This window comes from Pundamilia nyererei, unplaced genomic scaffold (genome assembly GCF_000239375.1).
Source record: "Pundamilia nyererei isolate P.nyererei 1_Seehausen unplaced genomic scaffold, PunNye1.0 scaffold00009, whole genome shotgun sequence".
Taxonomy (NCBI): Eukaryota; Metazoa; Chordata; class Actinopteri; order Cichliformes; family Cichlidae; genus Pundamilia; species Pundamilia nyererei.
This window is the reverse complement of record NW_005187410.1, coordinates 6,957,100-6,984,786: the sequence shown is the minus strand read 5'-3', so window position 1 is coordinate 6,984,786 and position 27,687 is coordinate 6,957,100. Positions and strand designations below refer to the sequence as shown.

General features: G+C 38.3%; 2 protein-coding genes across 5 annotated transcripts; both read right to left on the bottom strand.

Annotated features, from left to right (window-relative positions):
• Positions 1-13,832: 13,832 nt before the first annotated feature.
• On the bottom strand, positions 13,833-17,189 carry LOC102197806 (uncharacterized). Of its 2 annotated transcripts, XM_005723623.1 has the most exons (6): positions 17,057-17,189; positions 16,621-16,707; positions 16,024-16,383; positions 15,367-15,487; positions 15,227-15,257; positions 13,833-14,202 (listed from the first exon to the last, which is right to left on the bottom strand). In XM_005723623.1, the coding sequence occupies exons 2-6, from the start codon at positions 16,700-16,702 to the stop codon at positions 14,107-14,109; spliced, it is 690 nt and encodes a 229-aa protein (XP_005723680.1). In that variant the 5' UTR covers positions 16,703-16,707; positions 17,057-17,189; the 3' UTR covers positions 13,833-14,106. The 2 variants fall into 2 exon arrangements, with proteins under 2 accessions (XP_005723680.1, XP_013763781.1); XM_013908327.1 differs by lacking the exon at positions 17,057-17,189 and having other exon boundaries at positions 16,621-16,840.
• Positions 17,190-20,108: 2,919 nt separating this feature from the next.
• LOC102196964 (fibroblast growth factor receptor 3-like) lies at positions 20,109-27,353 on the bottom strand. 3 transcript variants are annotated; one of them, XM_005723619.1, is made up of 7 exons: positions 27,178-27,353; positions 26,731-26,817; positions 24,768-25,094; positions 23,906-24,232; positions 23,056-23,191; positions 22,929-22,965; positions 20,109-22,735 (listed from the first exon to the last, which is right to left on the bottom strand). In XM_005723619.1, the coding sequence occupies exons 2-7, from the start codon at positions 26,810-26,812 to the stop codon at positions 22,637-22,639; spliced, it is 1,008 nt and encodes a 335-aa protein (XP_005723676.1). In that variant the 5' UTR covers positions 26,813-26,817; positions 27,178-27,353; the 3' UTR covers positions 20,109-22,636. The 3 variants fall into 3 exon arrangements, with proteins under 3 accessions (XP_005723676.1, XP_005723677.1, XP_005723678.1); XM_005723620.1 differs by having other exon boundaries at positions 23,906-24,229; XM_005723621.1 differs by lacking the exon at positions 23,906-24,232.
• Positions 27,354-27,687: the final 334 nt, after the last annotated feature.

The window sequence follows — 27,687 nt, the reverse complement described above, 5'->3', positions numbered from 1 at the left end:
CTCATTGCATCAGCATCTAGGTTTAGGTGTGTGTGTCATTTCTCACCCAATCAACAAGTGGACATGTGTTCATGTGTGTGTATCACTCCATGCTGTGTGTGTGTGTGTGTGTGTGTGTGTGTGTGTGTGTGTGTGTGTGTGTGTGTGTGTTCATCACTTTCCTGTTCTGGTGTCTTGGGTAAACCACAGCTTGAAGCGTGCCCTGGGGTCGTGCTCTCCTCCTTTTCAGTCTGTTTGCGACCACTGCTGCTGCTCACAGTGCTGTCCATCCTGGTTCTGACCCCAATTTGGGCAGTCCGTTCCCAAATGTCCATGCTTGCCGCAGGTGAAACCTGCATCTTCTTGTGTTTTGTCCTTTCTGAGGTGGCTTTTGACCTCAGTTGCTCGTTCTGTCTCCGCCACTCCCTTTTCCTCTGCCGCCCGATCATCCGTGTTGGTCCGTCACTGCCCTGCACAATGTTAATGCAGATTAATCTAGGTCAGCATTATGTTGCTCGGCCTCACTTTTCATCCAGGCTTAATGGGCGTCTCGTCACAGCTCTGTGAGCTGAAGCTGTCTGGGAATTTCCCCCCGTGTAGTGAAACAGGCCCTACGTTTAGCGCTCTCCGTCTCTGCTGCATAAGATCCCTTTCCTGCAGCACGGTTGACATTTTCAGGTTGTTGTTGTGGGTCCAGCTGCTGCAGCGATTGGTCAGGGTCACGTCAAAGATGGGAGAGGGGAGAGCAGGGGTCCAGTGTATGTGTGTTCAGTGGAGCTGCAGATCCAGCAAAGCCCCTCTCTGCCTTAGCTTTTTTTTTTCCCAAAAAAGGCATTTCATTAAAAGGTGCCTTTCTCTTACATTTCTCTGTCTGTGTGCGTGTTTTTGTTTCACCTTTTGTTGCGATGCTCTGGACACTTTCTGAACCTCCACAACTCAGTTGGCCCAAATTTCAACCCAATTTTTATGTGCTCTTAAAACCTTCATTTCTCCTCTAATTATCTCCTTGCTGCTGTCCATTCTACAGCTGTGGATTCTTGCTGGGTGTGGTTCCCGTTATCTTAATGTATTGCCGCTGTGCTCGTCAACCTTTTTACCTGTTGTAGAACTCAACCTGTGATTTTTAAATACGTATCTTGTTTTACGCCAGAATAAACTTCAACCCATGATTACACAGCAGTTTCTTTGTTTATACTGCGGCTGATGCGGGAGTCCTCAGTTCCCAAGTCGCCACCTCATCTAACCAGACCCTGCTGGGCCTGCCCCTGTGTCCAAAGGCAGGAGGGTTGCCAAACCATGAACAAAGCTTTTTAGAGGTCCTACTCCCAAGGTTGCTATCCTAGTTACATCCGGGCTGCGTCCAGAACACCGGTTGGGGGAACCACTCCTAGGACAAAATCCACAAGGCCCGCTAGGCGTCAACCTGAGTATCTTATCAAACGTGTCTTCACTCTAGTGCCCTGTAATTCACACATCCACCGTCACTGTCACCATGTTCATATTTCACACGCAGAAACACACAGAGAAACCTCCAAGCTCAACTTGGAAATAATTTAAAGTTTTTCTGCACCAAAAGCCAGTCTCTATTTCATATACTGAAATTTGGCCCTAACTTGTTTTTTTTTCACAGTTTCTTGCCCCAAAAGCCAGTCATAAACGAAATTAAATGTAGAATTTAATGTGGAACCTAGACACACTGGAATTCAGCCTCAACTTATGATGTTCTTTTTTTCGCTCCCAAAACCAGACACCGACAGAACTTAATGTGAAAATACGTGTAACTCAGCGAACAGATTAATTTAGAATGTCCAATATGCACACTTCGATTTTTTACAACAGGTGGCGCTCACCTTTTTACTCTGTTGGACCGGTCCTCTGTTCGCCTCGTCTCACGATCTCACCACAGACCAAATCTGCCTTCCTCAGCACACCAAAGATCCGGGTCACACAGCACCAAGTTGTTAAATATCCCAAGTCTTTGATCATTGGGATCAAGGAAGAACAACACCCGGTGTATAAATGCTCAATCAACAATCTCTTTATTCCATACAACATTGAGCATAAACGTCCGGACGGGAGATGTGGACAGGAGGGTGTCCGCCAGATCTCGAAGTGTCCGAAGGTTTCTCCCTTTCTTATAGCTTAAGCCCCCCTCCAAAGTCATAAAACCTAAATATCCACATTTTTTCTCTCTCTCAGTGAGCCTGAGTTACGAACTTGGCTTCCTGTTCAGTATTTTTTGTTCTTTCTAATCAGAAAAGGAAGGCCATGATTCTACACAAACAGCATTTCTTATAACTCAGCAGTATAATGCATCATAAATCAGTGTAATGATTTCACAATCTCTAATCCAAGGCATAATGTGGCCTATAGCTGTATAATGATTCAACAATTATTTGATTAGAAGTATAAGGTGGCATAAGATAGTATTATAATCTCACAATGTGTAAAGCTAAAGGTTGTGTATTCTTTTGTTATGTGTGATGTCAAGGACTGGCGATGCACAGCAGGCAGGATAGGACCCAGAAACAGACTCATGGACAGGACTTAAACTCAATAAAGCAGCTTTATTGCTGGAGTGCAGGAGTTACACAACTAACTTAAACTAAACTGAAATAAAACTCACACAACATGACACAAAAACTGAGAGGAAAAAACACTCAGGGAAACATGTGAACAGAAAAGTGAAATAAGACAGAAGGACCCACACATAAAAGAAGGAACCAAGGGGGGATATAAGAAACTCAAGACAGAATAACTTACAGACTGCTAATGAACCTAGAACATAAACAATAATACAAAAATGACACCAAAACACAAGACTTCAAAAACACTGGGGAAATGACCCAGAAACGTGACAATTAGGTCATTCAGCATGTATTTGTAATAGCTGAGCTGAATGTGCTTCACATGTTTGACAAGTTTCAATTTCCCATGAGTTTTCATTAAGATCTTCTCTGCTCCTCCTACGGAAAAAAAAAAAGTCATTATCTCCAGTATCAGTAAAGTTCACTATCTTTTCCTAAAGTGGACGATATGGTAATTCAGATTGATCCCCTACTTGCCTGCAGGGAGATCTATATGTTTTTGGTAACTTTTTTTCGTAGTGTTGCTTCTGTCAACAACCACACCGAATTTTAAATCAAATTATCTTTTATTCAAGATGTTTTACAAAAGTATTGCATTGGTTGTTTATGAATTACAGTCACTTTCATCTACAATCCCCCATTTTAAAAAGCTTAATTAATAATTGCACAACTTGCTGAGAAGTGGTTTCATGGCCATGCACCCTTGTTGTTTCATAACATATTAAACAGATTCCAAGTGTTGTAGAGGGTGTTACTCTCTACTCCCACTGAGCTGAATGCTGGACATGGCTTCACAGTGCTAATAATTAATGACTCCACCCATACTGTAAAAGCAAATTGCGAGTTTGTCAAGGCAAAGAAAATGGACGTTGGCCTTGGACTGAACTGTATATTCTATCTTATTGTCTAATAATAATGTTATTGAAATCATAACTTCTCAACAGACAGGACTCCAATTACATTATATTTACCAATTGAGCACTGAGAGATCAGGTGATGTTTCTCTTCAAAAAAAGAAAGCGAGAGATTTTGTTGCTTATCACTGTGATTCCATTAGCACAAGATCATGTCATAGAATAAATGGAAGCAACTTACTTGGATCATTGTTTGCAGACTCTTCTCATAATGGCCAAAGCAGTAATTGTAATAACCAGGAAACACACACAACGTACAATAACTGCTGTTGCATCATGGATTCCACTTGATTCAGCTTCCTCTGTGGAAAACAAAGTGACTCATTTCACTTGTAGTACTTAAATAACTTGTGTTCCCTTCATTAGAAAGAAGTCTCTAGTGTTGTAAGACACAAATATGAATGCAATGGAAGTGCAGTTACAGCTGATGTGATGTATAGTGGCAGGTGTAGGTTAGCGTTCCCCTAAAATCACTTTATGTGGGATTGCCAGCCCCAAAAACAATTTTAGAGGAAACTTACATCCCCCCATCACCCTTTAATAGGTTTCAAACCACAGGTAAAACCATAACGACTCGTGACAAGCAGGTGAGGAAAATGCCAAAATTTTCACCCTCTTCTTGTTTGCGTTTTCCACCTACCTAGAAGTGAGGAACTCACCTCACACTAAGTTCCTATTTCTGTTCGAAGACTCCCAAGTCCATGACCGTTTCACAAGTGTAGTTTCCTGTGGGATATTTCTGGACTCTCTCCATGATTAGTGCAAATTTCTACTTTCATACTGTGGTTTGAGTGGGAAAAGCAATAATGCTGCCACACAATCTAACGTTAAGGTCTCTAATGTTGTACATTGCGCAATTATGCAGGAAATGTCAGTGCAGCCAGAGGTGCTCAGTGCTAATGTGTGTGGGTGAGTTTTCAACTTTCACCTAGAACAGCATTTGAGTAGTGCTCTCACCAGCCGCCTATAAAAGCTCACAAACTGCAGTTAATCCAGTGTAATCTTTAGAGCAAAAGGGCAGGGACTTGTGTATTTTAGAAAGAAGATAAAAAATGGGATAAGCTAAAAAAAATGCCATTGTTGTCAACCTCTTCTTCTTTACGTGCCCCACCATCAGCCAGCCTCTGCCCCACCCCCACACTGTATTCAGTCATGATGGGTGTGTAAGGTATGCTTTTTTGTATGTTTGGTTGGTTGGTTTTTGTAATCTAAAAACTTCAAAAGTTGATAAACTCACCTGTAATCACAAGCTCCCATTTCTGTTCGAAGACTCCAGAGTCTGTGGTCATTTCACAAGTGTAGTTTCCTGTGTGATTTTTCTGGGCGCTCTCTATGATTAGTGCATATGATTGGCTTTCTAAGGTGGACATGGTCAGATTCAGAGTGGCAGCTGCAGGAGACCTGCTTAAGGTGACAGAGCTGCTGTTTGAGGCTTTCTGTGGCCTGAAACTAAACAGCTGAGTCCCATTCCTTCTCCATGTCAGTTGAAGGAGGTCACCGATTGTGTTACTGGTACAGTGCAGGGTCACTGTGCACCCAGCTGTCAAGGATGTGCCTTTCCCAACTGAAGAACAAAGTAAAATCATCATAGTCATCATTTTGCTGCATCCAATGGATTTGTAACATTTGCATTACACTAAAAAAAAATCCAACCTATTTCCTGTTTAATTTTGATGCTGCATGATATATAATGCACAAAACCTGAATGCAATTATTTGCAAATGATTTAAATTCTCTATTTTATTCTATGTATTCTTTAAGGAACATACACACTTCATATTAATTAAAAAGTCATTGCATTCTGGTTTTATTTACATTTTGCTATGCTGACTTTAAGCTGAGGCCAAGATCCCCAAACACTAACTCATCTCAGCGACAGGTCATATCAACTATAGATTTAGCTGATACTCTTCAACACATCCAAATCTATCATCTCAATTTGCTACAGCTTTTCTATGGATGCTGTTTTAACTACACCTCTGCTTTTTCATGCGGAGCTGGGGTAGAGGTGCACAGCGTTAATCAATATCATGTAAAGGGTGTGGACGTTTTATTGTCTCACACACTGAATTACAAATTTGTCTTCATGCTTTGATTTGACCTTGTCTTCTTTATTGTCATTTATTGTCTCAAAAACTACCTCTTTGAAATGTCTTCAAGTTGTTCAGAGTGAAATTTTCTGACTTGTTTCTGACGAACTTCAGAGTCCACTTTTCTATTCTGGTTTTGACTTTTAGAGCTCTACATGAGCAGTCACAGGCACACCTAAGTGAACTTTTAAGTCTATAAATTCCCAACAGATCCCTAGAGTGATAAACTAAAAATGTTTCGTCACTCTCAATAAACTTGAAATAAGAATTTTAAGTAAATGCAGAAGAAGCAAACTTATTTGAAGATTGCTTCTTGGAATAATTCATCAATAAGGAAACTGTGCTTTGTATAAACTGAATGTATAACAATCATGTATATTTCATTTGAACAGATTCCATTAAATGCAGCATTTGTCACAGTCTGCGGAGGCAGACCGTGCGGAATGCGTGCGGTGGGCCCAGGAGCGAACACAAACCGAGGATGCAGTAGTGAACTTTAACAAAAAGCGAGCCTTTATTTGTGGCTGGTTATGCAAGAGAAATGAACAAGGATAAGGGCAGCACAAAAGCAAAACTAAACAGAAACCTAAACTGGGAATGAACTAAGGTTGAACTATGAACTATGACTGAGAACACAACAGACCGGGCATGGAAACATCGAGGGTGGAACACAGGGGGGTGATAACACAGATGACGCCAGACAGACTGTATGAAACACAGAGACTAAATACACATGAGGGATGATCAGGGGAAGTGGCCACACATGGGAACACAGCTGACACACATGAACTTAACGACAGGACAAAAGGAGTGAAACTGAATACACTGACCGTGAATACAGACTTTCAAAGTAAAACAGGAAACATGGAGATTAGACAAGACACATGAACCGGGGAGACATAGTACAGGGGAGATGACATAACTGACAGCATGGACTTGACAATATAAGACACGCAGACATAAACACACGAAGGGCAAGGGAGACTTAATACACGGGTAATATGTACAAATGGCTGGACTGCCTTAGTGACCCTAAACAAAGAATAAACATAAAAATAGGCTAAAACACAAAACACTGGGTCGCACGACCCAGGACCATGACAGCATTATGCACTTATGACAAAATTATATGGAAAGATTTGTAGATATTTAAGTAAAATGTTGGGTAAAATTACTTTCCCAACTTATATTTTAGGGAAAAAAACATATTTCACAAATTGTCAGACTGTTCCTGTAGGTTATACCCATTGTCATGGAAAGCGTAAATTAAATATACCTGCTTCCAGGAAGATGCAACATATCAAAGTCGAGGTCCAGTTGATGCCCAAATATCTGAGAAAGTCTCCCATAGCAAATTAAAGAAAATATTATTTAGAAACAAGATTTCAGTACAACTGACTCAAATTGTAAAAGTTAATTTTACAGTGAAGCAGCACTTAAAAAACAGTCTAGCACAAAAATATCTCACCAAGCATTCCATTGATTGTCTTTTTAACACCATAAAACTGAAGAAGAGCAGCCAAAGAGAAGAACTTAAATCAGATGTGAATGTAGTCAGATACCTTAAATTGCCAGTAAGAAAGATCACTTCCTGTGTAAACCTATATGTGTCACAACAGAAATAGCACAACAACAACAACATTTTCTTACCGGTAATGAGTGTCATGTGTAATTTGGTCCTTACCTCTATACAACGCCTTTAACAACTTCAATGCCACAAAACAGAGTAAACTGTATATGTAATAATCATAGCAATTATACTGCACAGCATCTACAACACATATACAACCAAAGAGTCAGCCTTACCTAACTACTTAATACAGCACACATATATTTTCCAAACAGGAAGTGAATGGCATTGGTCTGTGATGTACCTTTTTTTGATTGGTTGGATCACAAGTTGGAGAGGATGTTGTAAGAGTGACATTTGTTCACTGTAACACTCACAAGATGGCCACTGAGCAACATTACACATTAAAAGTTAAAACAATTTTTAATACAGTTATTCTCACTTCGGATGTTGGTTAACTTTAAATTCATAATAGCCCAAAGTTTTTTAATTAAAAAGAAAAGATATTTATGGTTTACTATATCACTGCAGATGGAAAACAAGTTGTGATAGCACACACTGACAGTGACATACATTTTCTGACTGTTTTCTGAACAACACAGAAAGAGGTCACAGATCACATAACTTGTTTTTTTTCCATGTCTGTAAATGCACAAAAGTACCCCTGATGCTATCAAATAGAATCCAACAATGAAGTGCATTTTAGCATTTCACTGCTTTGTGCTCAGATAAGGCACTACAGATTCCATGCTGCATGGCTCAAGATGAATGTGAAAATGTAATGGCTTGACCTCCAGTGTAGGTGAGATGTAGCGTAAATTTTTGTACTTCATTGCGACCGTGCTTCTGTTTTCTTGAAATGGCATTTTGCCTTCTCTAAGATTGTTTTGTGATGCCACTGAAAATTTGTGGGAGAGAAACGCATCAGTGGACGATTTTTGCTCAGTCCTATCTTGAATTGTACATTTTATTTTCTAACTAGTCAAGAACAGCATGTTTGCACTCTCTGCAGGAGCTACATCACAACACAAACAGCCCATAAATGAAAAAAAGAGCAAAAATTCTGTGTAAAGACACTCAAACACATCTGCAGAGAAGACTTCTAGTCCCATCACTTATTCATCTTCAGGCACCAAAGCTGTTTCATTTTGGTTTCCCTTTCACATGTTTTTTACAAGATTACCATTAAACAGTGTTTTAAAAGTTCAATCCCATCTAACATCTAAGATGGCCCATCATAGAATTTAGATAGTTATTCGCACATTAGACCTTTTATAACTTTAAAACAATTTATCACAGCACAAATTTTTTTTTAAAAATGCCCCAAAAATATAAGAATTTCCCATAAACTGTGTTGGAATTTACTTTTATAGAAGTCCTAAAAGATATGTCTCAAAATTTACACCTGCACAGCTCGAGAAAATCACCCAGAAGGAGGGGAGTTTTCAACATTTACATATTCTATCTCAACAAGATGGAATGACTTGGCCTACAATCTGTCAAACATAGGCTGAACATATCTCTCATGAGCGAAAGACCCAGAAAGAACATCCTTGTCTCAAGTGGCTTTTTCATATCCTTTATTTATCACTATAAAAACTCTTTTCCAAGAGAGAGGGGAGTAGAAATTGAAACAAATATAATGTAACAACAAATATTTTATCAAGATAATTTAAGTGGTAAAAAAGGGACTGGATTGATTATTATATATAGGTACAATAAGCCCTTTTATATACAGTATTTTATATATAACCCCTTCATTAATCGTGTTCAATAAAGTCTATTTACCAATCTAATTAAAGGTATTACACATAGAAAATACACAGAAATATTAGAAATGTCCTTTTGGTAGACAACCACTTTTTATCACAAGCTGAAAGCAAGCTTTAATGCTACACTGTAGTATAATGGGGGTGGGGTTTTCTCTGAGTGATTTTAAGGTCTTCAACTTAAAATATAAAGCACGTTGAGGCAAATGTTGCTGATTGATTGACAGTACGGTGCGACTTCACAGTGATGACCTCATCAGAAACCTCATCAGTCTGGTGGTGGATGACATAATAACCAAGCAATGCTCTTAGTCACTAGCTTGCAGTAGTCATCAGTGTTTTTCACAACATCAGTTATGTCCTTAAGGACATTCAAGCCAACACTGAGTTTAACCGTTTAAATCCTGAACCCTGAAATAACTGCCAGAAATCTTTAATTACTTGATAATGGAGTGTTTGTTGAACCTTTAGACAAAACATAAATGAAAATACATCAAATCTTAATGTGCATATACGAGTTTTTTAATACAAGTTTTAATTACGAGTAAATACGAGCTTTAAGATTTTTGTAATTTAGTCATTAAAAATGTGTCATGCAATCTATATCATTTTTTGAGGGTAAAAAACATCACGCTGATGATGTAGAAGTCTCAAAAACTCACAAAAACACATGTATCAAATATGATGCACTTGGCTTTAAAGGGTTAATGCACTGGCCTAACTCCACTAAGACAAGAGTAAAATCAAACGGCCTGCTTTCCAAAACAGCTAAGACCACCATTGTTCTGTTAGTTCACCTATAACACTCCACACACTGTAAGTAAACATTCAGCCTTCTGACTCATAATACACTCCAATTTAACTTTGCCATTTGCTAGAAATGGGTGTTGGAAAAAAAACCCTCTGCTGATCCTTGAACCAACATGAAAGATCTGGCATACCTGTGCAAATGTTATCATATCTGACTCATCTGCACTAAGGGATTTTAGTTCACCTCCACACTGCCCCTCTCCAAGTGTGGGTGATCTACTTTTTTTCAAAGGCTGACTCTGGCTCGGCCTGGGTCACTGATATCCTTCCATGTCTTTTGCAGCTGCTTTTCCAGTAACTACTAGTGAAGCATAAGACACATAGTCTCTTTGTTGTAGCTCATGAGAGTGGATTGACTGGTATCACCCAGTCCTGACAATTCTTAGGAAAAACCCTCAGGCACACTGGCATGAAGACATTGATGCAGTCATGTTGTTGAGGAATGTATGGACCGAAACCAGAGACCGAGATGAACTAATTAATACCATTAAACAAATCTTTATTTATGTTGTAGAACAGTACCAATCTGCAAGTCCAAAAGTCCATTGAAAGCATGGAGGAAAATACACACGCAGCCAAACAGTCAGTACGGACCAACGAACAAAACAACGGCTTTATGGTTTGAATAAACAAGAGATCAGGGCAGAGTGGAGATACCAGTGGAACTATACACAGTTGAATTAAATCTGATAACAAGACATGGGAAAGTATAATGAAAATAAGGAACAAGGAAACAGGATTCTAAAATAATAAATTATGTAACTAAACACCAAGACAGAGTCTAAGAGGGCCTGCTGTGGGCATATCTGAGGAGTGAGGTCTGCAGGTCGAGACTGCACAACAAGCCCAAAGTTCAAGATGAGCTGTGAGCTGGAAGTGACCTGCACTGTCATTATGATCCCACCAGTCCCTGGAGCTTTGGGAAGAACTTGAATGCATGCCCTGAGTTGACACTGAAGTCACAATGCATTCCTGGACCTCATGGTTGTCCATTCTGTGGCTTCTTTAACACATTTTGAAGAGTGCGATATTTGGTGTAACGGTCTTTTGTATTTGATGTTTTGTTAAGCTGTGTGTCCGGATTTTGTTCTTTTGCACCCTCTGGTGGTAAACTGTGTAGGGTACAGTTGTTTGCAGTTTGGGTCTCCACCCAGCCACTTTTTGCTAGCGTACATGGTGTCTGCATGCTGCAGCTCACGGATAGCTCCACACATGGAGAAGTAGTGTTTAACGTTAGAGAAAGAGAAGAAATAAGTGAGAAAGAAGATGAAGAATAAGGCAATAAGACCACAACGGACTATTTAGCCCCTCCTGGATGTCAGCTCACGGGGTTTGTGTATTTTAAATGTTTTATTTTCTGTAATTAAGGACTTTTGATTGATTGACACTAAGTACAAGAGCGCATTTTGATGTGATGTTTTTGTTTTATTTTTTTGGTCCGTGAACAGTTCTCATGAGATGTCAAGACCAGAATAAATCCTGTTTTATAACTCTACATCGTGCCTACGTCAATCCTTGAAGGTGCTACATTTGGTGAACATCACTGACACCTTATGGATGCTATACAATACATCCCTGCCACCATAGGCACTCATCAACAATTTCAATAGCATTACTTAGCCCAGGCGTGTCCACAAAAAGGCCCAAAGTCATTTTTCTTAATGCGTTCTTTTTTGCACTCTTAAATCATCTGCAGGACAGGTGGGCAGAGACAGATAAACAAAACAAAACAAAAACACCTTTTCTTCTTGGACACTTCCAAAAAATTCACAATTTTTTGTCACTTTTATAATGTGTTTGGTGCATAACATCCTTAATAAGAAAGTAATAAGAAAGTAATGTAAGAAGCAGTGATACTTTTGCAAACAAGTAATTGCATAACTTTAAGAAAAGTAATGAGAAATGTGTAATACATTCCTTTTTTTTGCTGTAAGTAACAGCCCCAACAATGCCCTATTGTTACTCATAATGGACTAACCAGTCTGACTAGCCAGCTTTGAGATGGGTGTACTTAAAGATGCTGTCTATGAGGTTTGTAATTCACAGAGGTGACCCACCCACTTTGGGTGTCAGAATCATGTCGTTGAGAAACCACCCTCTCCCAAGGAAATCTCTGCCTCAGGAAAATTAGTTCCCTCTGAACTAGTGGTTGGGTCCATTATGAAAAGTAGAACGCAGTAGCTTATAGTTATATAATCATAAACTGTATGTGTGTTTTACACAGCAGTATTGTCATTGAACCCTTTAGGACTTAAATTGATGTGATCAAATTTACAAATGCTTACAAAATCTTTCACACTGTGGAAAATTAAAAATTCTGATTCATCTGATTACAGAATAATTTCCCAGTCTATCTTTGGTCAATAGAAGGTGTTGTGGATTACATATGGGTTCTTCTTTGCTAAATGCCTTTAACTAATGGAGGACCGCCTGGTTTAAGAGAGTATGTTGACAACGACCTTCGTGATACCTGTTACCAGCAGTGTTGAGAAGGTTACTTTAAAAATGTATTCCACTACAGATTACAGAATACATGCCCCAAAATGTATTCTGTAACGTATTCCATTGCGGTACTCAATGAGAGTAACGTATTCTCAATACTTTGGATTACTAAATATATTATCAAGCTTTTTACAACTACATGAATCTACTATTGCTGTGTGATTTATTACTATTACTGAAGGCTACTCACCATACCAATACCAACTAGATGTTTAAATCGTAATATAAAATGAGTTAATAGTAGGGTGGATATTAGGTAAGGCTGCACTTTTTGCAGCAATCTCGTATAGAAAAATATTTTGTACGCATATATAAAACAAGTCAGCGGCTCCGAACCGTAGTAAAGGGACCTCTGGCTAATACGTCGGGTTCCGTGTCGGGCTCGTAGCTGAAAAATGGCTTTACTTTGTTGTCTGGGTCAATTTCGCTAGCAAGAACCAGAGAGAGACGTTGAACGGCTGCTCCAACGGAACTTATTGTTTTGGAGGAAAACACGAACACACTGTTTTAATAGCTTACTTACAACTGGGCTCGTCGGGCACTCTTTTTAGCTGCAGTGGTTATTATTATATTTACATGCTTCATACTATGCCTGTAACACTTTGCCTATTGCCTTCATATTTTTTTGAATAATAAAAAAACATTTCTTCACGTCATTATGTGGGCCCCAGGTAGGGGTGACATGGACTGCATGATTGAGAGACAGGCATTAGACCCTCTTAATGCGTGTTTTGTTTCCATTTCAGTCTGAATGCTTAGGTGGTTTATTTTAATCACCTATAGTCATGGAAGTGATTGGAATATCTGAATTCAATGACTTGGAAGGGCAATAAATTTAGTGTTCTAATACCTACATTTTTCAGTAAGGGAGGAGACAAATATGATATTTAAAAATGCTTTTTTATTAAGAAGAGAAAAAAGACACATTGTAAGTAGGCTACTTACAGTTATGTGCAAAATAATAGCAGTCTAACATTACTAATGTGTTTAAGTACTGATTTTGGCAGAAATTGTGATACAAATTCATGACTAGGTGTAGCAGAGTAATGGCCAACCAACAGACTAACAGGCATGACAGGCATGCTGCATTACATGCAGACACTGCAATTTTTTTAACAACCTAATATTTGCTTTCTTTGTTTTCATTAAAAGAGAGAGAGAGAAAAGAAAAGAAAAGAAAAAAATTGTTCATGTTTTTATTTGGAATTGAACTTGCATGGCTCCTATTGCCCTTTTATATATGAAATAAATGCTATTAGGAACATGGAACCTTTCCTCTGCTATTATTTTTGCATGTAACTGTATGTCTGAGTCTGGACGTCATCACCTGACTCCACAGTTTTCTCAGCAGAGGAATTTTTTGACCCATTGTTTCTATTTCCTTAATGGAAAAAAATCCATGGCCAGTAAAAATAAACGCTGAAAAACTGTTTTGGCTTCTCAGCTTTTAAAAAGACAGACACAGAACCTGAATCTTGTTCTGTAAGATGTCATTTCTTCTTCTCGTTGCTGCCATTTGCTTGATCAAATTGTTTGTTTATTCTTTATAAAGTTGCAAAGTCTTAAAATTATTAAACAAGCAGTCTAAAATGACAAAATGTAGATTGTGATTGTAAAACATTAGCCAGTGAGTAAAGGACAGTGCATTTAGAAAAGAAAGTGCAGGTTCCTGCTCCAGTTTACCTGCTGTTTAATTTACAGAGATTTGTAGTATTCACAGATTGATGAGGTCACATTATAGCAAGTGTCCAGTCAGCAAGAAAAACAAATTTAATGGAGGTTTAAGTACACAATGTGCTCTTCATTACAGTACAAATATATCTGGATTATTTATTAAAATGTTTTCATTTTAATTTAATTAATTTTATTTAATATGTGTGATTCTTATCGCTCAGTACTCTTTGTGTAGGGGAGAACCTGGATTTGTAAACGTTGCCAGCGAGCTTCGAGTTCCAGGGGGTTTTCATAAGTATGTTCTTGCTGCAAAAAAATTGGCATAAAAGGAATCAAAATAAGACAAAATGTGTTACAGCAGAGCAAAACATGTAACACAATGTAGCTCAATGATAAACATACGGGCTCGCAGATCAAAATAAATACAAAACAGTTAACAGTAAATTTAACATAAATAGGTGTGTTGGTATAACTTTAATGTGGTAATATGCTTTTGTTTGTATGATTTGGCACCCTCTTGTGGCCACAGTTGGTACTTGGGAAGTTGTTATGCCCAGCTAGTTTGCTACAAGTGCTCAGTGGAGGTGAAACTTTTGCCCACGCATGCCTGTAAGTTTTCATTACATACTATAACCTTAACTATCTGATTTGTGATGCATGTGTAATGTGCATATACTGAGTTACTATTTCAGCTGTGTGGTCATTACTCATTTTAAAGCTACTTGTGTGCTAGCGACTGTATATTAGCATGTGTTTGCTAACTTGCTATGATCAATAATGCTAGTTAACTGAAGGTGATGTTTATGTTTAATTTAGGCAACCTTAAGATTTATGTTTTTTGCTGGTTGTCATGAAAACTAAGGTTCAATTAGTACATTATGTATGTTCAGTGAATGAGAAGGTAATTATCTGTTTTGTGTTTATTTAGTTTTTTAAAAAGAAAGGAGAAAGGAGAGTAATGAAAATGGATAAAGGATACCATGTATAAGAAGCCTCAGTAACATGGCCTGTAAACTGGAGATGCAGATCGAAGTAAAGAAGAATCTCAGTTCAAAGCATTCTCTTCTTCTCATTCTGTTCACTGTCTGTCAAACTGGATAAGCTAAATCACGCCCACATCTAGTGAGGACAGAACAATAGGTATATCGTATGTGGTGGTACTGATTTTCTATATTTTCTATATCAGAGTTTAGCTGCATATCCAGATCTTCAGTATTGTCTAAAGTGGAGAAGATGGCAGATCTGCTTGATCTTTCAAATATAAATCTGCAAATTGTCTACAAAGACAATCTAACTTCTCAGCAGAAAGTACAAAAATTATTCTAGTTACCGATGTCACAGTCGGAGACTGGGTGATATTTCTGTGAAAAAAATAGAAAGAGTTTGTTGAAATGTTGAGATGAATGAGTTCATTTCAGTGTCATGCGATTAGCATTACATTTTGCAAAAGAATGACTGGAGTCAACTTACTCTGGCTGTTTTTTGCAGAGTTGCCTCAGAAAGGTCAAAGCACTAATTATAAATATCAGGAAACACATGCAAGGTACAATAATTGCAGCAATATGGATTTTCAATGCATTCCCAGCTTCCTCTGTAAAATAATAAAGGAACTCATTTGACTGCAGTTTTAATACTCAGTTAATTTCACTTAAATGTAAAAGCAAAAGACTTCTTATAAAATGTAACTTATTGTAATTGTGCGTCATGTCAAAGTTTGAAGCTTGGGAGCTTTGCATTTAAGAAGTACTCATGTACCCACAGTGTCTCTGCTCTGTATACAAACAGGAAAGCAAAGCCACTGTAACCAAAAGTGTTCAGGTGTACATATAGAGGTAGACGAGTATATTAAGGGAAACTCAACTCTCCCCAGCCTGCTCTGAAAGCTTAACTTTTGATAATCACATGGAATATTTTTAGATAGACTTATCTTTGATACCAAAGAAACAAAGAGAAAGAGAGAGAGAGAGGACGTGAGAGATAAGCTCTATGTATGGAAAGTCCCATTGTTTCCAGCCTTTTCCTGTTTATGGGGCCTACCCATCCCCACATTCAGTTATGATAAATGTGTGACAGTAATATTTTGTTTGGTTTTTGTAATCTGAAAACTTCAAAAGTTGATAAACTAACCTGTAATGACGAGCTCCCATTTCTGTTCAAAGACTCCAAAGTCTGTGGTAGTTTCACAAGTGTAGTTTCCTGTGTGACTTTTCTGGGCTCTCTCTATGATTAGTGCATACAGTTGGCTTTCCGATGTGGACATATTTAGATTCAGGGGGGCAGCTGCAGAAAACGTCCTAATTCTGCTGTCTGAGATTTTCTGATTACTGCTTAAGGTGACAGAGCTGCTGTTTGAGGTTTTCCGTGGCCTGAAACTAAAAAGACAAGTCCCATTCCTTCTCCATGTTAGTTGAACGAGGTCACTGATTGACTTATTGCTACAGTGCAGGGTCACTGTGCTCCCGACCATCCAGGAAGTGCTGATACCTTCTGAAGGGGATAAAAAAAAATAAACACTGTGGAAATAAAGACTGCATCCACAAAATTTTGTCCTGGAGTTAAGCTGCACTGACTGAACTAAACAAGCAAGTTTGCTAACAATAAGCCACAACATCCTCCAAAATGTCTTTTTTTATTGTTTTTATGGTTGTTGTTGTTTTTACAATAAACCTCTTAATTAGAAAGAGAAACATAACTTATAACCATCATCACAGAAATTGCTAATACCTGCTTGCAAGAAAATACAGGAGAAGCAACATATTAGAGTCAATGTCCGATTGATGTCCAGGTATCTTGAAAGGTTTTCCATCCCCACTTGAAAGAAAGATCCATTATAACATTTTTAAAGTAGCCACCTTGTAATATAACAGATGAATTGTCGATATTTGTAAACTGAGATTCATGTAATACATGTGATTATCAAGAATGTCTTGTACAGTGAATCAGCAACAACGCAATAAACACTTTAGCGCAAAACATACCATAACAAAACTTCTAAGCGTGTGAAGACTTTTTACCTTCAGGGTTATAATTACACGAAACTGAAGAACAGTAGAATTTAAATATGTCTCATTGCAAACAGATAACCTATAATTCCAGTAAGAACGATCACATCCTGTGTAAACCTAATGCAGTAACAACAGAAATAGCAACATTTTCTTACCAGTATTGAGTCATATGCTGTTTGGTCCTTATCTCTATAACAGACCTTTAACACGTTGTAGGTCTCAAAAACAAGTAAAGTGTATATATTATAATCATCGTAATTATACAGTAGACCAGCTATAGCATGTATGCAAAAGATTCAACCTTACCTAGTACTTATATTAGAGTGGTTTCCATACAGGAAGTGAATGACTTTGGGTGCTGGCCAAGTGAGTAATTCGCTTTTCTTGATTGGCTGGATGTTGTGGGGGTGATATTGTCATGAATCGCTGTGTGGCAGGCAAGCAGGAGTGGTGGACCCAAAATGCAGAACTCAGACACGGAAGTTAAACTTATAGCGCAGCTTTATTGCTGGGAAAAACCTCGTACAAACTAAACTCACCAAAAGAAAACCAAAAGTCAGAACAGAGGAATCAAGGACTAAAACACTGGAAAAGAAATACTAAACTGGCACAGGAGACTAAACACTAGGAACATAGACGCAGAACACACAGCTAGTTGAGGGTATGACGCAACACTGACACAAAGAAACACAGGGCTTAAATACACAGATAGCAGTAATCAAGGGATGAGAGACAGGAGGGGAACACACCTGGGAGAAATCACAGCTGACGAGACAGGGGAAACGTAAACTGAGCACACTCACATACGACACAGACCTTCACAATAAAACAGGAAACTCAGACACATGGAACCAGACAAGACATTGAACTAAACAGACAGATTCACAAACAGAAGGGGTGACACCATAGACAGACAGATACAGACGCAGACTCAGAGGCAGACCCAATATAACACGTAGAACTCAAACAACAATAATAATCATGATAATAAATTGGAAAATGATAATAATAAACTTAAAGCGCTGGGTCACCGACCCAGGACCATGACAGATATTCATTCACAGCAACGCTGACAATGAATGACCACTGAGTAAACTAAAAGTTATATCTTTTTTTTTTTTACAGTTATTCGCACTTTAGATGTCTGCTAGCTTTAAAACAATTCATGACAACTCTAAATCTTTGAAAAAGAGAAATAATATAAGAATTTCCCATTACCTGAATTGCACATTATTGATTTCTGATGTTCTAAAGATGTATTTATTCCATATATGGCCATAACCAGCTATGAAGTCACCGAGACCTGTTCCCATATATGATATTAAAGATTGGCGTAGCTTCTGTGACATCACCCGCAGGTTTATGATGTCTGTTCTCAAGCCTCAAAATAAATGTTTCCACAATTACAATGTTGGTTTAAAAAAAAAAAAAAAGATGTGACAACAAACAACTGCGAAACTGCGCACTCACTGGCTAACAATTTATCAACCACGAATCACAATGAGCATACCATACACAATTGTCTATATTAAGGATTTTCTGTCATAGATTAACAAAATAGGCTTCATTTTCCAAGTGGGAAATGAAGAGAGATAAGAGAGATAAGGACCAAACAGTGTTATAGAGATAAGGACCAAACAGCATATGACTCAATACTGGTAAGAAAATGTTGCTATTTCTGTTGTCCCACTTCTTCGAGTGGGACGAAGAAAACTTATTAAATCCCACCCCTATACTCACTCATCAACAAAAAAAACAATAAACTTCCCGCAGCTACGCCCATCATTGCATACAGACCCATCAACAGCCCCGGGCACATACAAGCATCAACAATTAGAGCCTTCATAACTGAATACAGAATATATAAATTATAAATTGCATTACCACAGGTAACAGGCAGTAATAACTACAAGTAACAAACACACATACATATACATACATACATATATATCTACACACACATGCACGTATATATACATACATACGCACACTCTTCTTTATTTATTTATTTATTTTTTTCCTCTTTTGGAATCCATACCAGCAATGGTAAGAGAACAGACATTACAGAGCACACTAAAAACCATCATTGAGTATACTGTGACCAGACCAACTGTTTGTAGAGAAATTTAAATCTATGAATATTTTTGCATTGTTTCAATTGTAAACTCAGACTGTTCCAGATTTTCACACCACATACAGACACACAAAAACCTTTACGGGTTGTTCGAGTTCTGGGTAATTTGAATTCTCCAAAGCCTCTCACATTATAAACCTTTTCTCGAATTTGTAAAAGTTTAGTAAAAGCTTTATACAAAATGATGGATGTATTGTAATTAACCAGATCCTGGAATTTAAGTAACTTTGCCTGAAGAAAGAATTTGTGAGTATGATCTAGATAACCAACCTTGTGAATAATACACAGTGCTCGTTTCTGTACTGTGACTAATGGATTAGTTGTATTTTTATATGTATTTCCCCACACTTCCACACAATATGGAAGATATGGAAGAACCAGGGTACAGTACAGAGTACAAAGTGCATCTTTATCAAGGAATTGTTTCACTTTGTTCAACACTGCGAGGCTTCTGGAAATTTTGGTTTTTATGTGTCTGACGTGGGGTTTCCATGAAATTTAATTATCAATTACGACTCCCAAAAATTTGTTTGTGTAAATAAAGTTTCCAAAAGTTATGGCTTTGATAACGCTGATCAGCATGTCACGTCTTACTGAGTGGGATATATTAGGGGTCAAATGAACATTTTGCCCTAAAATTATATGTGTTTAAAGGAGGAAAAATGGGCAAGGCTCTGATTAAGTTTGAAAAGGGCAACATTGTGACAGGTAAGCGGCAGGATCAGAGCATCTCAGTAACCCAGCTCTCAGCTCTTGTGTGGTGATCCCAGTCTGCAATAGTCAGTATCCATTAGAAGTGGTTCAAGGAAGGAACAGTGGTGAACCAGCAACAGGGTCATTGACACATTGGGGCGATCGTGGCTCAAGAGTTGGCAGTTCGTCTTGTAATCGGAAGGTTGCCGGTTCGAGCCCCAGCTCCGACAGTCTTGGTTGTTGTCTCCTTGGGCAAAGCACTTCACCTGTTGCCTACTGGTGGTGGGCCCGGTGGCCCCAGTGTCTGGCAGCCTCGCCTCTGTCAGCACGCCCCAGGGCAGCTGTGGCTACAATGCAGCTTGCCATCACCAATGACTGAATGTAGTGTAAAGCGCTATACAAATACAGGCCATTTTACACATGAGAAGCAAAGCCTGGCCCACATGTTTTGATCCAACAGATGACTTACTTTTGCTCAAATTGCCAAAAAAGGTAAGACTGGTTCACATAAAAAGGTTTCAGAATACACAGTGCATTGGAATTGTTTACTGTTATAGCAGAAAAAGAGGCAGACATAATATTAGGCAGGTGGTCATAATGTTATGCCTGATCGATGTAGTCTCTACAGAGCCATTTATAGTGACAAGCACAGGTGCTACACATTAAATGATACGTATTCAAAAAAACAACAACAACAACAACACTGGAGCAATGTGTTAACTTATTCCAAACAGGTTGGGCTGTGGGGAGAGGGGTTCAACAATGTCTTCTGCAGAGACAGTACATAGAGACAGAAAGCCATTCACACTCACATGTACACCTTTGGGCAATTTTGAATCCCCAGTTAACCTAATCTGGATGAGGGAGATGTTTTTTCTACTTTAGGACTTATCTATTCTTGTTTTTATTACAGCCTTTTTAAAATTAGAGGTGTGGACTGCCAGCATGGGCAGCTCCAACCAGTAGGAGTTTGCTGAGTTTAAACTTGGCTCATGTGTACTGTTAGTGTCTTTTGAAGCATTTTTAAGCACTGCACTTCTCTTTTAAAATGCCCTCATCATGAATTTTAAGTTTTCTCTTCATTCACTTTGCCAGCTGATGAACTGAGTAAGCTACTTGCATTAGCAGTCCACTATTTGCACTTTTAGATTTTATTGTTTAATTTCTTAAACGATTGGAAAAATAATTTCACAGGAAATTACCTTCTACATCCGTGCCTGGAATTAAACAGTTTCTTGACCTAAAAAAAAACCAAACACTGTTGTGAGTTGTGGTTGTTTTGTTTTTTTAAGCATCGACGCCACTTCACACCAGTGACCACAGACAAGGGAAGGATGTGAGATATTTTCCACTGAGTCATGCAGAGTCTTTAAATGTGATCTTAGTACCATCTTATTGACTCTCTGATTCTCCTCTTCAGAATACAGTCAAAATGAGTGCAGTACAAAGTGCCATTAATGCATTAGTGAGCTTGAAGTCAGAGTCTGCAGTGTCATAAAGTTGACTTTCCTTTAACCTGGCTAGCATTGAAGGCGTCTTTAAAGATGCAAGCTGCCAGTTCCATAAGCACTAATTAATGCAACACTTTACCATCACAGATACAGGCATCTGTACTGAGCCTGATGGTCCTCTTTGGTTCAGCCAGTATGGTTTCCATGTATTTGTGGATGGCACAGTAAACTGTGTTCCTGAGCTGATGAAGTGACCTCCATGACAGAATCATGACAGGCATCAATTATTGATATTCCACCTTGTCACATGTGCACAGAGATTTCTCCAGATTCATGTTTAGGGACATTATTCTGAAACTGTTCCACAATTTGTAGATGTCGTATTTTCTAAAATCGGTTCTAATGGCCTGAAAACAGTTAACCTAATTAGTATTAGTCTTCTGTTGCTACTATCCCTGCTTTTTTGACACATGCTGCAGCCATTAAACTGAAAATGAGCTCATATTTCCCATGAAATAGTAAAATGTGAGCTTATGAGATTGGAAAATAATTGCATTCTGTTTTTATTTCACACAGTGTCAAACCTTTTGGGGTTGTTGCTACAGTGTGCTTTAACAGTGATATACAATCTCTGATGAAAGAATATTTTCTATATATGTAACCTGTTGAGACGTATCGTACTAAAACCACAGAAGGTAGATCGCCTGTGAGGTTACACCAGCATAAACTATGTTTTTTGCATTGTCATGCATTTGCATTTACCCGGTGATGAGAAAAACAATAAATATACTTGTAACTTATTTACCTTGAAGTCTGATTTATGAAATGAAAGCATACACAGATAACAAAAACAGTGATCAGGGTTTGTGTAGTCTTATTTATCACCAAGAATCTTCAATTAAGTAAATAAATTCCGCTTTGATCTGGTTCTCTCTGCATCTCCTATATTAAACTGTGAGACAGCATCAGAGATGAGCACACTAACTACCCTATCATGTTCAAATGCGTCAAGTTTAAAGTTTTACTTTCGCAACTGCAGCACTGAGAGCATAATGAATGGGCACTTGTTCTCTCTGTAAAACTGTAACGTCTTGAGCTTACTAGACAAGCAGCCTAAGATGACATGTGGGTGTGATTTGGACTTGTATAAATAAAACTGAATTCATTTAAAACAACATTAGCCAGTGAGTGAATAACAGTGCATTTAGGAGCTCCAAGAAAGCTATTTTGCTCAGGATTTACACACCCTATACAAACTGACAGGGATGTACTGTCAACTGTCAACTTATGATTACAAATCGATGATGTCACATTCTGACTGGTGTTCACCCAGACAAAAAAATAATGCATCTTCAATTACAGATTGTGCTCTTCATTACAACACACTCAGGGAGAAAGCTGCTTAAAGTGGTTGATCGTTTAAAAGAGTTATGTCTTATTTTACTGTGCAATTCATATCACTCAGCCCTGTATTTATAAGGGTGAACCTGAATTTGTCCACATTGCTGGCGACCTTCAAAATCCAGGTTTTCATAAGTGGGTTGTGTCGGCTCCCGCTGCAGAAGGAAAAAAGAGGAACAAAACATCATATTTAAGGAGCTTAAATACAACATGAATGCAGATATTGTGGTATTGGTTGGTTTCTGTCCTTGTGCTAGTGGAGCTGGAAAAGGTGGCAGATCTATTTGACCTTCTAAGTCTAAGTATTGTGTATAAATGGGAAAAAAACGAAGAAACTTCCTAACTTACCACACTTACCAACCTTCTAGGAGGCTGGGTGATTGTTCTGTAAAAAAGAAAGAAAAAGAAAAAAAACACTTTATTTGTAATAGCAATGGCATAAAATAATGTAAAAGAATGACTGGAGGAAGCTCACTGTGAACGTCGTTTGCAGACTCCTCTGAGAATGATCACAGCAGTTAATATAAAGATCAGGAAACATAGCGAAGGTACAATAATTGCAATTGTTGTAAGTTTGCTGATTTTATTCGAACTTTCAGCTTCAGCGTTCTCTGTAAAATAAAATTTAAAAAGTGAGTCATTTCACTGCAATTCGGTTGGTTCAGATATGCTAATTTCCAACCAACAGCAGTATCTTGTTTTTTTGTTGTTATTATTATTATTAGCTCTATGTTTTCAGAAAAGAAGTCAGAAGTGCTTACACCTGCCCTGTGGTCTCTGAAAAGACCTCAGGCATCTCACAAAATGTTTTTTACCGCTTCATGTCATTCATGTCATTCATGTAAAGTCTGAAACTTGGGAGCTTTATATTTCTACTTTCATACTGTGGTTTGAATGGGAAAAGCATTAATCCTGCCACACAATCTAACATTAAGGTCAATGCACAATTATGAAGGAAATGTCAGTGCAGCCAGAGGTGCTCAGCGCTATTGTGTGTTGGTGAGTTTTCAACTTTCACCTAGAACAGCATTTGAGTAGTGCTCTCACCAGCCGCCTATAAAAGTCCCACAAACTGCAGTTAATCCAGTGTAATCTTTAGAGTAAAAGGGCAGGGACTTGTGTATTTTAGAAAGAAAATAAAAATGGGATAAGCTAAAAAATGCCATTGTTGTCAACCTCTTCTTCTTTACGTGCCCCACCATCAGCCAGCCTCTGCTCCGCCCCCACACTGTATTCAGTCCTGATGGGTGTGTAAGGTGTGCTTTTTTGTCTGTTTGGTTGGTTGGTTTTTGTAATCTAAAAACTTCAAAAGCTGATAAACCCACCTATAATCACAAGCTCCCATTCCTGCTCAATGACTCCAGAGTCTGTGGTTATTTCACAAGTGTAGTTTCCTGTGTGACTTTTCTGGGCGCTCTCTATGATTAGTGCATATGATTGGCTTTCTAAGGTGGACATGGTCAGATTCAGGGTGGCAGCTGCAGGAGACCTGCTTAAGGTGACAGAGCTGCTGTTTGAGGCTTTCTGTGGCCTGAAACTAAACAGCTGAGTCCCATTCCTTCTCCATGTCAGTTGAAGGAGGTCACCGGTTGTGTTACTGGTACAGTGCAGGGTCACTGTGCTCCCCACCATCCTGGAAGTGCTGTTCGCTTCTTGAAAGACAAAAAAAAAAAAAAATCCCTTTATAGGCCTAATTTACTCATTACTTCCATTACATATATAGTATCCTATAGTATACTAAGCTTAGGTTGTGTTTACATTCTGCAGCATCAGTATTTTTGGGGAATAGGACTGCATTTTGGGAAATGTGTTTTCTTTTGTTTTTACATGATTTTAAGTTTTATCAAAAGCGTGTCACAGTTGCTGTAGATGATTAGCTCTAACTTTGAGCATAAATAGTAGGCGAACATACAGAGCAGGCCACTGAATGAAGTTAATCCAGTGTAGTCTTTAGAGCAAAAGGGCAGGGACTTGTGTATTTTAAAAAGAAGATAAAAAATGGGATAAGCTAAAAAAAAAAAGAGGCCATTGTTGCCAACCCCTTCTTCTTTACGTGCCCCACCATCAGCCAGCCTCTGCCCTCGCCCCCACACTGTATTCAGTCATGATGGGTGTGTAAGGTATGCTTTTTTGTCTGTTTGGTTGGTTGGTTTTTGTAATCAAAAAATCAAAAGCTGATAAACTCACCTATAATCACAAGCTCCCATTTCTGTTCGATGAATCCAGAGTCTGTGGTTATTTCACAAGTGTAGTTTCCTGCGTGACTTTTCTGGGCGCTCTCTATGATTAGTGCATATGATTGGCTTTCTAAGGTGGACATGTTTAGATTCAGGGTGGCAGCAGCAGCAGACCTGCTTAAGGTGACAGAGCTGCTGTTTGAGGTTTTCTGTGGCCTGAAACTAAACAGCTGAGTCCCATTCCTTCCCCATGTCAGTTGAAGGAGGTCACCGGTTGTGTTACTGGTACAGTGCAGGGTCACTGTGCTCCCCACCATCCCGGAAGTGCTGTTCGCTTCTTGAAAGACAAAAAAAAATCCCTTTATAGGCCTCATTTACTCATTACTTCCATTACATATATAGTATCCTGTAGTATACTAAGCTTGTGTTGTGTTTACATTCTGCAGCATCAGTATTTTGGGGAATAGGACTGCATTTTGGGAAATGTGGTTTTTTTTTTTTTTTTTACATGATTTTAATTTTTATGAAAGCGTGTCACAGTTGCTGTAGATGGTTAGCTTTAACTTTGAGCATAAAGAGTAGAAGAACATACAGAGCAGGTCACTGAATGAAGTTAATCCTGGTATATCAGTTAGCTCAGCTGATGCTCCTACGCACTTTCAACTGTTATATCCCATAGGGTACATAATCTCATTGTGTACCCTATGGGTACTATCGACTATCGCTTGACTATCGATGCTGGTTTCTCTTCAAGTCACTTTGCAGCCCACCGTTATGTCAGCTCTGCTTTTTCATCCTTTTTCTGACTTTATCAATATTGAACGCATGTACAGTGCTATGAAAAAACTATTTGCCCACTTCCTATTTTTTGTATGCTTCAGAGCAGATAACCAACATACATTTTAAAAATACAGTTTTCAAATGGTGATTCTATTTGTTCAGGAAAAAAGATATCCAAATCTACCTGACTGTAATAAAGTACATTTTAAGGCTTTGGGACTCCAACAAATTACAGTGAGAGCCAGTATCCACAAGTAAATAAACATTAACCTTCCCAAGAGTGGCCAGTCTAACAAAATTACCCCAAGAGAGAATTGACGGCTCAATGAGGAGGTAAAAAAAAAAAACACACACAGGGTGTCTGAGGTATGAAACCACATCTAAAGAATTTCAGGCCTCACTTGTCTCAGCTAAGGTCAGTATTCATGTTTCAACATTTATAAAAAAAAAAAACCACCCTAAAAATTGAGTTACATAGCTTCCAATAAACAAAACCTCAAAGGATTATTTCACATTTGACATAAAAAAAACTTGTTGATCAATGAAACTTTTGGGAAATTAATCTGTGGGCTCAAGAGAAAAGAAGTTTGTCTTTTTGCAAGGTTTGAGCCTCGGCACATGCGCTATAAACCTGATACAGCATTTCATGAAAAGAACATCATAGCTACAGTAAAACATGGTGGTGGTAGTGTGATGGTCGGAGGCTGCTTTTCTGTTTTCATGAATTCTGCTCTTTAAAAGAAAATGCTTAAAGAGTGTCTGGCCAAGACATGGGTCAAGTTTTGTGCACAGTGATCTGAAAGACGCATTACAAGTTACTGCTGATCGCAGTTCTTGCTGCCAAGGCTGCGCAACAGGGTTTATATTTAGGGAGGAATTACTTCTTAATATCAGGTAGATCTGGATAGGTTACTTCACTTGAGATATAAATCAACATTTAACCGTATTTTGTGACAAATATACAAAAAAGGATACACAGCTTTGTAAAAAGGCAGGCACGTTGCAGAATACAGCCCATCCCAAAAAAACAAAGAACTGAAGTTTAAGTCATAATCCAGATATAAAATTAAGCTTATTTTGCACTATTCATACTTTTTTCCATGTAGCTTCCAGTATAAAAGCAAAAGCTGAAAAATTTATTAAACTTTTCCATTACATTATACTCATTGTCAAAGCTGTAAAATAAATTTTACCTGCTTGTAAAAATATAGAGACGATGCAACATGTGAGAAACAAGATCCTGTCGATTCCCCAATATCTTGACAAGTCTTCCATGCCAGCTTAAAAAAAAAAAGATTTATTTAGTTATTTATTCATTTGGAATGTAAATATCTGCAACTGGTATTTTGTTCTCACTGAGTGTCAAAAAGTAAATATCAAGGATGTCCTAAACACAAAGCAACAAAAAACAGGGTCACGCAAAAGAGCAAAATTTTTAAATGCACGAAAACTTTTCGAGCTCTTTTCAGCTGAGAGTTTCTTAATAATTACAAGAAACTGAAGTGCAGTATCAAATCAGTAATCTTTAAATACCCTATGACTGTAATAAAAAGCAATAAACTGCTCATAAGAACGAGAACGGTCACATCCTGTGCAAACCTAAAGGTGGTACAGACTAAATAGCAATACTGTTTTCTTACCGTTGAGTCATATGCTGTTTAATCCTTTTCTCTGCACGGCAACTTTAACAGCTTTGATGTCACACAAGCAGGAAAATTTGATATCTAATAATCATCTTAATTTTAGCGTAGAGCTTCTTTGCATGTGTGCCTGCACAGTGGACATACATGCATAGTATTAAGACCATGCCCAGATGCTTACACAATACCACAGAAATGGCGTGCAAACAGGAAACAGATAACTTTGGTGTGTGACCACGTGAGTGAAATGCCGTTTTTTTCTTTTGGTTGGCTGGTTGGGTCTTTGAAGTCGGAGACGATGCTGTGAGAGTGTACCCTGTCTGTAGTAGTTTTCCCACCCAGTATTGCACTGTTCTACTTTTACCAGTACCACAGCAACAGGTCATAGATAACATCTCATAAAGTAGGTGAGGTTTACTTTACTTTTCTGTGCTTTTTTTTCCGACAGTGCTTCTGTTCTCTTGACACTTTGTCTTTTCGAAGATTGTTATAAAAAGTCATCTCTCAAAA